We start from the raw sequence: 13090 nt of genomic DNA, 5'->3' as shown, positions 1-13090 counted from the left end.
GCAGATATTCTCTTGCCACAGCGCTAGCTGAGCTAAGCTGTAATATTTATCATGAATGGGTCTCGATATATTCACTGTTGCCACAATGATGAATATTGTTTAGCCTCATCTTATGCATAGCTTGCACCTAAATGTCAGTCTGCTGGCTGTACATGCCAACTGGCAATACGCATACGCCCCGTATGCGCAATTATAGAGTTTTCTTTCTTTTTTGTTAGCATATATGGCCCACGTAGTGGGAAACTTTTCTGCTGCTGTTTGTTGCTATGTCCAAAGCGTTGGCGTTTGTGTACACACTCCCCGGCAGGGTGAGCGGGTGTCTAGTTGTGAGTGAAATGGGTGTTCATGTGTGTGTGTGTGTGTAGTTTCCCATTTTTATGCTTTGTGCTTGCCGCCAAGCGGGCAATGGACAAAGTGCAACAACAATTGGCGGCAAAAAATGCTGCAACTGCTGCAGCGAAAATCAACAAGAGACGAGTGAAAGTTCAAGTACCGCAAACTATATTCCCTTAAAAACTAATAGAAGCTCAAAATAATAAATGAAAACTTTATAAAAACATGAAAATGAAACAACAGCTATCACAATATTTTAAAGAGATTTACATGTTTTATGTATACACATACATCTTATATATGAATAATAATTATTCATGTGAATACACAAGCTTTCGAGAACAAGAGAAATATTCAAAATTATTTATGTATTGCAATTATTTACCACAAAGGAAAACAATATTTTAAAAATTTAATAATAAACATTATTAAAGTGTATCAAAACTATGGAAAAACATTAAAATATATATTTTTTAATACAACAGCGATATAACAGTAAATAAAACTTATAAAAAATATATAAAAATATATAAAGGAATATAAGCAAAGTATATAAAAATCAATCATTGCTTGAACTAAATTTCAAATCGTATTTAAATGAACAAAATTAAAATTAATTTAAAGAAAAATTATTGTACCCAAAACTACAGTAAAAGTCCATCCATCCATTACATGACCGAAGAATTCTAAAACAATAATTTAAATTCTAAAAAAAAATATTATATTAAAAAATACATACAATATATATAAAATAGATCAAAATAAAATAAAATAAAATAACATAAATATGCTTACAAGCCAACTTAAAAAGTTATGCTGCACTTTGCATAGGGTAGACGCTAAAACCCAAATGTGCAGCATAAAATGGCAGCGGAGGCTTAGTGTGTGCAGCCAGCCCTTACCCCAAACACCGCATTGCCCACATCCAATCCCCACCCCGTTTCGCTTTGCATTTGATAGCATTGATGATGTTTTGGTTTGCCATTTCTGACCCGAACGCCTGTCCATAGGCTACATTATATACAGAAAACCAAAAAAAAAAACAAGAAAAACCAAAAAGAAAAACTCAAATATTTATATAAAAGGGTATGCCACCCCCAATCCCCAACTGTAATCATTTTTTCAATTTTTATTTTTCTATTTACCGAACGCGCCAAAGTTACTCACATCACGTGAGCTGCTTGAATCGTCGTCGGGCGTGTAATTGTTTCAGCATAGCACACTTTTGGGTGGCACTGTAACTAACGCTACATGCCACTCAATCGCACAACAACAATAACGACAAGTCCATAGAATGGGCGGGGGATGGGGATGAGGATGGGGATGGGGGAGTAAGCTGGAGGGCTCAACTGATGGAGCTGCTTCAACTTTTATGCGGCACGCGAATATTATTTGCCGTGCACCATAAAGTATGCAACGTTTTTGTTGTCCGTTCTTGTTTGGCGTTTCGGACACAGTCCGGCAACGCCTGCAGCGCATTTAGCCTTCCCGTGCTGGCAGTGTACCGCACCTTGTCTGGCTGATTAGTTTATGATGTGGTCGGGCCAGACAGCATGGGGTTTGCTTAGTTAGCGGTTAGGTTAGGGGCTTCGGTTCGAATAGGTTAACGGGCTTTTGGCTGGATTGGATTGCATTTTTATGTTTCGACTCGAAGGTTTTCCGGCCACATGCAAAGTTCACTCGCTAATTTGAGTGGGCGAGTGTGGTAAATGTCTATTTTGTCAAGGAAGTTGTTAAGTATTTAACATAATTTCAAGGTAACAAATTATAGTATATGCACAGTGAGGTTAGCTTCTATAATTTTCAACATCTGAGCTATGACTTTCTAGTTACGTTTTAATAATACATTCTATATATTAACTGTATTTCTATAATATATCAGAGTAGCTTTCCATATCCCGAAAATTCTTCTGTCATTTGTTCTCATCTAGAATAAATTATAATATAATATGGCCCTAATTAAAACCCTTTTTATATTTATTTAGCTTAAAGATGTAGTTTCCATTTTAAAATGATTTTTCTGTTTTACTTATAAACCAGTTTTCAATATATTGACTTATTAGTAGATATATTCTCCAGCTACGATTTGCTTTGCGTACTTATCTTTTAAATACCAATGTAAATATATTATTTTTACCTTTTCATATTTCCAAAGCTCACATAAGCCCTTTGTAGTTTCTTCCTATGCATTTTTTCCATGAACCATTGACCCTCTGCAACTCACGCTATATTTATCTCGCTCATTTTCGGACTGACTCGCGCTCTCTGTCTCCCTCTCTCTCCATTTTTATTTCCTGCGCTTTGCTAATGGCTGTAAACATGACTGGCAACTAATTTGACATCGCCCAGCGTCTGTTCTCAGCCCCCTCTTGCGCTGACCGATTTTTTACACATATATGTATATATTTACTATATATATTTTTTCAAATCTATTTGCTTATTTTTATTTATTTTCGCTTTTGTTATTTTTTTTTTTGACAACCTGCTAGAAACACATTTGCCCATCCGGCGACATCGGCTGAAAGTACGCTCGAAATTCGAAATTTTTTTGTAATTGCTTTGACCAACACTCGCGTTTAGGGTCTCACATGCCTGTTGGAGGCCATTGCCAACGGGGACGCCATGTTTTACTATATCTATATATACATACATATACTATATATTTAATAGTTATATATAGCACATGCATATAATGCATTTAGACTGCAGCTGCATGCGTCAAGCTGCATTCGAGCTGCACATCGAATGACGCAGTGCTGAAAACTGAAATGGAAAACATGCATATGGAAATGCTGTTGGCCAAATATTTATGTGCATATTGATGCCCTTAGAAAGAGTACCGAAAAGGCCATTTGATGGACCAAAATATATGAACATAGTTAGCCTTCTGCTGGAGTGCATTTATCTGAGCAAGTGGCTTCAAATACAGTGGCTTAACATAATGTAAGTGGAGGTTAGGCAGAAAGGCAAATGGGAATTTACAGCTATATACTAGATCCCTAACAGAAGATGAAGAAAGTGAAACTTAACAGTGGCTTTACAAATTGCAAACGGAGGTTAAACAGAAAGTGACCCTTAAAAGAAAGTGAGGAAACTTAACTGAGGCCTAAAATATGTAAAAAAAAAGCTAAACATAGTGTAAATACAAGCTAAGCAAAAGTAAACAAGGTATCCTAAAAAGTACCCCTAAGAGAATCAAAGGTAAAGCCAGTTATTGACAGTGTTTCAATAGTGTCCTTTAAGTAGTTAAACAGCGACTTAACTAGTAGGTGCTTTATAAATGTCAATAAGTGTTTTAATAAAACAATTCGTTTTAATAAAGGTTTAAAAGCTGTTGGTAGCCCAACTAATCACAGTTTCCTCTTAAAGGTAGCTTAAAGAGAGTAAGAAATGAATAAAGGCTGAAATCTTTCCATTAACAAAGGCCTTACATATTTTAAGCTATCCCTAAGTGAGGAGAAAAGTTTCTAAAGCCGAGCTTAAAAGATATTCAATTGAAACTTAACAGTCCGCCCTTATATATTTTAAACTTTCAAACGGAAGTACCTACTCTAATAAATCCAAAAGATTCTAAATGGGGGACCACAACGGAGGCTTTACGAAGGGTTTAAAGATACAACAGGATATCTAGCGCTTGACAGAGACTTTTGTAAAGTTGCAAACGTTGGCATCCCAATCAAATGTGCTTAACATAGACCTTAACATATGTAAAATAGAGATCCTCTGAAAACTAAAGAATTCTCAACACAAGTCTCACTGAAGCTAGACAGAGTTCAATATTTCTAGACTAATGCTTGCGATATACAATTAGGTTACGAAAGCTTTTAAACAAAATAAATTTTTCCCCCTTTTAGTACCGGTGACCATAAGGCACTTCCACATAATTCCTATGTAGTATACATTTTCTAAGAGTTCTCTAGATTTACGTCGAATTTTTTATAGATGTATTTTAAGCCAATTCTGCAAACCTTTTTTGGCCTTATTTTTTCTGGTGAAGTACACAATTTTAAACGCAAAAGTAAAGCATATTTCGCATAGTTTTTCACTTAATTATTTCTCCACTTCGTTTACTGCAAAAAATACTCAACACCCGACCATGGCCCATAAATTTCCCACGCAGTTGATTTTTGAGACCAGAGGAAAATGTAAGGCAAATACTTTGCTTTTTGGTCGCTGTTCAAGCAATAGAAGTAAATATTTGTTTTATGCACACTCAGCTCGAACTGTCTCAGGCAGTGTAACTGTGCACACAAAAATACATAGATAGATAGATAGATATATATGTATCTTAACTTATCGTTCGATATTGTCTTGCGCAATTTCTTTTAATTTCTTCGGCACGATTGCGCAGTTAAGTTTTCGAATTCTCATTAGACTAAGTTGCCAGCCCACACAGCTGAAGAGCTAGACCGACTCTGACAGACATCAGGGCCGCACCACAACCCGTCCCGCTTGTCTCTCAAAAGTCTCAGTCAGCCCCAACCGTGCCTCGCCCAAAAACCAATGTCGTAACCACAAAAACTTTGCAGCTCCCCAAGACTGAGATGGCAATACGTATTTTGAGCTTGAGACAAAAACTAATGCATATGTTTAGGCATTTTAATTTATATACGACAACCCACCCACACAAACACACACACACACACACACGCACACAGTCAGTCAACTTCTAAGAAAGCTCACACATGCACAACTAACCCCAACCCTTGGCATGCCACCCAACCCCCGAACCCCTCTGCCACCTCTGCCCCCTCTACCGCTTCTGCTGCCGGCGTCGTTGATAAAAGCAACTTCCATTTCATTTAAACTACAATTTCCTTGACAGCGCACAGAGGCAACCGCTCAGCTCAGTTCAGTTCAGTTCAGTTTAGCTAGGGGTTGGGGCTTGGTCTAGGGGTTGGCAACCCTTTCACGCACTTATGAGTTAAACGCAAATTTTCTTAGCTGCCTTTTAGGCGCTCCGCCTCGTTGCAGAGCCTGAGCTCGTCTGCACAAATATGTCATCGCCAGTTGGCAGGCACGGGCACACACACACACACACACACACACACACGCACACACACACTTGAGTCGTTGGTAATTCATTATGCGTGTGCTTAGAGGCTTTTTCGGCATTGTAGTGCTGCGTAGTTGTATTCAAAGACTGCTCTTTGGCGTACCAGACAATAACAACAACAACAACATCACACACCCCAAACTTAACCCCGTCATACACCACCCCCAAGCAACCCCCCCCCCCCCCTCCCTTACTAGCCTCCTTTGCATTGAACTTGTATTTTAGCACGCCCTCGCCCCACCCACTTGCCAATTGAAGCCTCTTGCCTTTTGCTTTTCTTGCAAGATGCCACAGCCCGCATATTTCTGTTGTTAGACTTAGCAACCAGTTAGGCTTGTGTGTGTGTGCATACTTTTAGGCGCCACTGAAAAAGGGCTACAGCTTGTCCCACCCATCAAAAACTTCAAAAGCAACTACGCTGCCACTCTCAAGCATTTTGTGGCAATGGAAATAAATGCTCGGATTTATGTCTAACCTGTGTGTGTGTGGTGTCTGTGTGTGCGCGTGTGTGTCCCTTGCAGGTGTTACTCATACGCCAAGTGGGCTGACAGCTCACAACAAATTGCTTAGCACATCGCGTCCTCCTGCCAAAGTCAAGGTTGCCCTAGGATGAGCTCAGCAGCTTAAGTCAATGCCAGTCTCTGAAGTTGAGCCAACTCCTAAGCCAAAAACTTGCACATAACCCAAGCACACACGCACACGCACACACACATATTGACTGAGTCCAAGCTGTGCGCTTGGGCTCAACGAAGACTCCCGACGGAGTTGCTCAACTACACAAAAATGTCAGTCGTTTGGTTCCTTTTGCGAGATTTCACCACCCAACTCAAAGCCTGCTAGCAGTCCGGCCTGCTCTCGGGTGGCTGGCCATTGACTTTGTCCACCCACTTCCCCTACCCAGCCCACCGCCCACCCTAGCTCCCCAGTTGCTTTTCTTGTACCGTTTTAATTAATGGAAAATTTGTACGTTTTCTTCTTATTCATGTGGTCGTTTCTTCAATGCCTCAAGCAAAGGGTAACTCGAACTAAAAGAAATTGCCAGCTAGCATTGAATACGTAGCTTAACCCCAAAACCCTCCGACACACCCAAAAAACCCTAACCCCTAAGTGCAAGTCCAGCCAGTTTGGCCTCATGTTGCGCATCTCTTCTACTCTGTTGGCTATTTTCGTTTGACAGTGGACAAGATCCAAATTGCCATTTGGTTTTCTCTTGGCTTGATTACAAAATTGACTTGGGAGCTGTTGCTCTAAGTAAGTTGCATCACTTTTCGTTTACTTGACAATTTTTGTTTGCTCTGCCTTCAATTCAGTAGATCTTTTAAATGGTAAAGGAACTGTAGTTTGTTCCTGATTTATCTATACCTGTCTTTGAATTACAATAGCTTTAATTGGGTCGAAAGTAAATGCAAGTGGGGGAAATTCTTATTTAAAAAAATTAGTGCAGAGGAGAATTAATGGACCCTTGTTGCCTACGAGCGAGATGTCAGTGGTTCGAACTCAGCAACAATTTTTAGTTTTTATATTTGTTTTCCTTTTGTCAGTATTCAGGAGAAATAATAATAAATGTAATAAGGCGCGATTAGAATACACACGTGATGCTAGTTTCGAGCGGCCTCGGCACGCATTAATTGACCCGAACGAGGCCGGGTAATTTCCTTACCTATAAAAGAAAAACATCTACCTGCATATACATCAAACAGCACCCATTAAGCATTCTTTGGGAGTTAACTTTTTAGATAGCTCATGGCTTTGCCTGCAGGATTTGTAAATCCCTTCATGATTATACCCCCCATGGAATATTCGACTTATACAGCTACTCTGAGTTAAAAGAAGAAGCTCTAACTCAAAGAACACACCTTATGCTAAGCATAATCAGACTCTTTGACTTGCCCAGTAGTCTAGCTACAACCGAATGTTAATTAGGCGCCGTGTTCAAACTTCATTTTCATTTGCTGTTCCTGTTACGCCCGTTCGAGCTTCCGTTTATTTTTTTTTTGTGCAATGCTTCAACTTCAACCAACATTCAACCAACCGGCCCCAAAAGCAGTCCAGCGGGCGAGCGGGCAACCACTGTCCTGCAACCACAAGCGAGCCTCAAGGATGCTGCAGGAAGCAGCTGAGGCGGGCCAACGTCTTGGAGTTGAACGAAATGTTTCATTAGAGCAATGCTGGCCACAAATGGTCGAGACCCAAAACGCACCCAAAACACACCGCGCCCTCACCTTCAAGATCCTGGCAACTAATTTGCAGCACAGCATAAAAGGAAAGCATTGAGGGAACTAAGAAAAAAAACCAATCCGTCGGATAAAAAAGAGAGCCAAGCTCGACTTTCATCTTGGGCAGGAAAAACTTTGCCGGTCTTGGCCAGCAAGTTGGGTGTCCCTGCAGGGAACGGGGGCGTCTATGAGGAGAGAGGGCGGGGATTCGCTTCTTTGACGCTTTTTGCGCATACTTTTGAATGGTCTAACGAGCTTGGGGTCTGGCCTCGAAACCTCGACTAATCATTGGGATTTGGTATATCGAACGCAGTCCCAAAACTTTGTGCGGTCATTGAAAGTTCCCAAAATTGAACTTGTACTCATCTAACATGCTCTAACCCCAACTAACCCTCATCTTCTGCTCCCTCCCACAGGAAACCATACCAGCAACACCGGCCACGAGCACCGACACCAGCAGCCTAGTTGGTGTGGGCGGCGGCGTTGGTGGCGGTGGAGGCGGCGGCGGCGGCGGTGGAGGCATTGCCGGCGCCGGCAGCGGACTGGTTGACATTGCCAGCAGCCTGGGCGGAGGCGTGACCAGCGAGTCGGAGGCCTACGCGGGTCTCATGAAGGATGCGGACAAACTGAAGCTAATGCTGCTCGCCTGGAATTATCAGAACTCGACGGCGGTGCGCAATGGCACCGAGGGACCCGACCTTAGCGTTGTAGGTGGCCTCTGGGCACAGTATCAGAACGCTTTGGCCCAAAATGCCGCAGCAGTGGCGGCGGCTAGCAGCAAAATGGACAGCTCGCTGTCGCCGGTGCCCAGACAGGATACGCATTCGCCAATGGAGGCGCAGGATGAGACAAACTCGTCGGGGCAGAAAGAGGAGGATGAGGTTTCCGAAGATGATTCCGATGACAAACTTGACGAGAAACTGGCCACCACACACGATCCCGAGCGCCTCAAGGCCTTCAATGTGAGTAATGTGCGAGAGTAAGATAGAGAAAGAGAGAAAGAGAGAGAGAGAGTCGAATGTAAAGCAAACGTTGCCAATGAAGCCGCCAAATATGGCCAAAATACCTTGAATTGTCTGTTGCTCACGACACTCTCCCCTTGCCTTGCAGATGTTCGTGCGTTTGTTTGTGGACGAGAACCTGGACCGCATCATACCCATCTCCAAGCAGCCAAAGGAAAAGATCCAAGCGATCATCGATTCGTGCGCCCGACAATTTCCCGAGTTCAGCGATCGTTCCCGCAAACGCATTCGCACCTATCTCAAGTCGTGCCGTCGCAACAAGAAAACACGAGACGGCTGGGAGAATACGGTGAGTACTGGACAGAGTTTTCTATAAATCTATATCTATATCAATACATATAGCTATATAGACTAATTAATAATAAATACTGAAACGTAGTTTAACCTTGCATAAGACACATTCTGCGGCAGATTTGCCCTTTTTCCTGGATCTCAAGCTCTGTTTTATTTTTGATTCCTTGCAGACTCGACCGACGCCCGCTCACTTGACCTCCGTGCAGGCGGAGCAAATCCTGGCCATAGCCTGTGAGAACGAATCGATGAACGCGAAGCGTATGCGCATTGGCCTAGAGCCAATTACCCATGCGGTGCCGGCGCCGGGCAGCGTTGTTGCCGCTGCAGCTGCTGCAGCAGCTGTTGCCGGCACCAGCAGCACGTCCGCGAGCAATGCCGCCACCGTCACCTGCACAGCAGCCGATGCGGCTGGATTGAGCAGCGTGGCAGCCGCAGCGCTACCATTTGTGAGCGCTGTGGGCTTTGCACGCTCCACGCCCAACTCGGAGCACGCGGACGCAGCGTTCGGCGGGGCGGCCAACATTGCCGGCGCTGGCAGTGCTGGCGGAAACAGCGCCAGCGGTGCAGCCGGCGGCGGCGGCGGCGGCACTGGTGGCATGAGCTCGGCGCGCAGCTCACCGCTGGCACTCAGCTCGAATGCCAGCGTCGGGGGCGCCAGTGTGACGGGCTTGGCGCTGGCCAACGGCGCTGGGGCATCGAATGGCGCCGGCCTGCCCTCCAGCAGTCCCTATACCACGGACTTTAGCTCGCCAACGGCGGCCTCGCCTTTTGTGGCAGCTGCTGCGGCAGCGGCTGTGGCAGCCGGACGTGCGCCCAGCTATCCCGGCTATTTTCCGGGCGTCGCTGGCCTGGGTAATGGTAAGTAAACATCTGTGAAATATTGTGTGCCATTATTTGCAATGACACCAGCTTAAAGCAGCGTTCAAATACGGGATTGAGCTTAAAAAAGAACACTAAAAGCAACATTAAAGAACATTAAAGCTGGCATTAACATGCTTGGAAAGCTGCACTAAGCTTCTTAAGCCAATTCGATAGGATCAACGAATTCTGAAAGCAGCTGAAAATAATCGAAACTAAATGCAAAATACTTTGAGTGCAGCAGTTAGCTCAGCAAAACATTTGAAAGCTCTGAGCAAACTTTTTAAATAAACAAAATGCTTTGATAAAAAACAAAGAAATTGAAAAAAAGCTACAACACAAACTGAAATCGAGCTGAAAACTTCAGCAATCAGTTATATGTTAAGCTTTAATCAAAAATATTAAGCTAAAACCTTTAGAATGTGAGCAAAAGCTCGGCTATCAGAAAACCGATGTTAGTTTGTGGCCAACCGAGAAAAGAACAATGTTCTAAAGCTAAAAGGCACTGATGGCTTTAAAATATGTTCACAATTTGACAGTTTATGCATTTAGTGTCTCACTCTAATCCAGGAACAATCCAATTTTAAGCAAGTGTCATTGAAGAATTATTATCATTTTCGCTGGTATTTAATGTAAATAAAAACTCTTGCTAATGTCTCGTTTCCTTCTTCTTGCAGTTACGCCCACCGATCTCTCCATGAAACCAACGTCGCTGAGCGCTGGCAGCGGCCTCGCCGGCGGCAGCAGCAACAACAACAACAGCAACACAGTCAGCGCGCAGCTGAGTGCCGCCAATCTGGCCACGCTGAGCAATGCCAGCAACAACAATGCGCTGGTCACCGCCACACAGCAGCTGCAGCAGCTACAGCAGCAACAGCAACAACAACAACAGCAGCAACAGCAGCAGCAGCAGCAACAACAGCAGCAGCAACAACAGCAACAACAGCAGCAGCAACAGCTGCTTGCCGCATCCGGCGACGGCAACTGCTCCCGTGTGCCGCCCATACTTCCACACAAGCTGAGCCCCAACGAGGTGACCGCCGCCCGGCAGGTCATCTCGGCGTACAGGGAGAGCGCTGCTTTTCTGCTGCGCACCGCCGACCAGGTGGAGCAGCTGCTCGTCCAGCAGCAGTAGGCGTGGCAAGGGTAAGCGCTCGTGGTGTCGGTGGCGGTGGCGGGTATTGGGGCACTCTTTCCAGACCCAAGCGACGCGTAGCGCGCGCGCGGGTTGTTCCTATTTAAATTTAAATTTAAATTGAATTACACACAGCAAAAGCAGCAACAACAACAACAGCAATAACAACAACAACAACAACAACACACAGCAACTAAGCAAATTAGAAAGCGAAAATAGTCAAAGCATAGAAGAAAAAGCAGAAAACCGAAAACAGAAAATAGTCAAAAAGTTCGTTTTAACAAACATTTTAAGTGTTTTTTCCTCCAAACTACGTACAGCATATTACAAAATATAATAAACGGTATTTAAAAACAAAATACCGAAGAAAATACCAGCAAAATACCAAAAACCAATCAGTAAATATTGCAATTATCAAAGCAGCAAATCAGTTTATTATTTTCTAGTTCAAAAGTTCGCAGCAAATATCCCATAAATATTATTTCCAAAGCTTGCCCAACTTAAATGAAGTATTAACTCACTTTTTTCAAGAAACTGCTTCCAACTTCACCCAATTAATGCGAGCGCTTGAACTAAAAAATAATTAAACGGATTTCAATTAAAACAAAAAACAAAAACAAATAAATAAGAAATCAGCAACAAATTAACTTACTACAGTGTCTACTAAAAGTAAAACTACAATAGCCACACCCAGCACACCCAAAAATATAAAAAAACAAAAAAAAACACACACACACACACAAACACACACACTCGCATTGCGTTCAAGTTTTTGTTGAGATTTTAGAAAAAGATGATTATTAAAATTTTAATGCTCTACGCGGAGCTGCAATTTCCGGCCCAGTTCGAAGTGCGCGATTTGTTAAAAAATAAAACATTAAAAGTAAATATAACATTGTATGTAATTAAGTTGAGGTATTGTTGTAAATTTTAAAGCGTATCAGAAGAGAGAAAAAAAAACAGACATTTTAAGGCAACAAACACGACAAAAAAAGAAAAGACATTATTTAAATATATGGGAAACTAAGAGAAAACACAGGGTGATACTTTCAGAAATTATTACAAAAAAAAAACTAAGCTAAAAATTAAATAAAAACAATTAAATATGTGTATAAAAAATATAAGGCAAAGGCATGGCATAGACGTTGGTATATGTGTATTTAAAATATATATATATATAAAAAAAAAACACAAAAAAAAAGAAAATCGAATGAGTGTATTTCCTATTAAATATTTAAATTTAACTTTTAGCTTTTTAGTTTCTTTTTACAATAATTTCATTAAGCGGACTTTTCTTTGACATTTTTTCTGTAGCAATGTTGAATTTTTGATTATTTTCTTCTAATTTGTTTAAATTTTAATATGCATACGAAATACGAAATAAAATATTTAAATACAAAATAGCCATTAATGTTTTTTGCAACTATAAATGTGCATGTAAAAATAAACATTACGAAAATTAAAAATTAAATTTAAAAAAAGAAACAAAACATTCAAAAATCGAACGAGGCGCGAATCGGTTAAGATCGTATGAAAAAACCGCTATGCAAAGCAAATTATAGAATTTAATAATATAAATCAAATGCAAAAGGAAACGGTATTTAATCAACAAATAAATGAATATTAATTATACGAAACGATGCGAATTCAGTTCACATCATTTTTGCAAGCCAGGCAAAACGATAATTATAATAACGAAATAATAACGAAAATTTATTAACTATAATAATTATGGATTGGTATTTGCATAGAAAAGTAAACTAATTAAAATGTCCGAGAACGCAAACGAAAAAAGAAAACACAAAAACCAAACCAAAACATTTTAAAAGTCGACTTAATAAAGAATTTATGAGAATTATATGTATATTAACCACTTGTTGCATTTATTAAATACTTCCTTAAGTGCAGCAATAATTGCCATAAAACTGTACCGCGTAGCAGCGGCGCAAACCTTTTCACTCTGTAGTTTGTTTCTGTTGTCCAATTGGAAACTGTTCCGTTTTCATTGACCATAAACTTCACGTGCAGTTCTCAGAAAACAATGCTGTTTATTAACCGATTCAATTTAGCTCAGTGGCACCTCAACTGTTTAACAAATTAACATTTATTGAACCAAGCACAGTTATCTCATAACCATTTTCTCACTATGATTCAGCATATGCGCAAAACCAGCACA

General features: G+C 41.4%; 1 protein-coding gene across 1 annotated transcript in view; it reads left to right on the top strand.

Moving 5' to 3' along the window:
* Positions 1-11079, top strand: part of LOC115769183 — an 82516-nt gene extending 71437 nt beyond the window's left edge. Inside the window, exons 4-7 of the mRNA XM_030713887.1 lie at positions 8022-8567; positions 8716-8916; positions 9092-9779; positions 10457-11079. Coding sequence (XP_030569747.1) covers positions 8022-8567; positions 8716-8916; positions 9092-9779; positions 10457-10914 — 1893 coding nt within the window. The 3' untranslated portion in view covers positions 10915-11079. The remainder of the gene's footprint in view (positions 1-8021; positions 8568-8715; positions 8917-9091; positions 9780-10456) is intronic.
* Positions 11080-13090: the final 2011 nt, after the last annotated feature.

The sequence above is a fragment of the Drosophila novamexicana genome, unplaced genomic scaffold (assembly GCF_003285875.2).
Source record: "Drosophila novamexicana strain 15010-1031.04,08,12 unplaced genomic scaffold, DnovRS2.1 tig00004549-arrow-arrow-pilon, whole genome shotgun sequence".
Classification (NCBI taxonomy): Eukaryota; Metazoa; Arthropoda; class Insecta; order Diptera; family Drosophilidae; genus Drosophila; species Drosophila novamexicana.
Note: the sequence above shows the minus strand (reverse complement) of the source record. Positions and strands in the feature narration are given on the sequence as shown.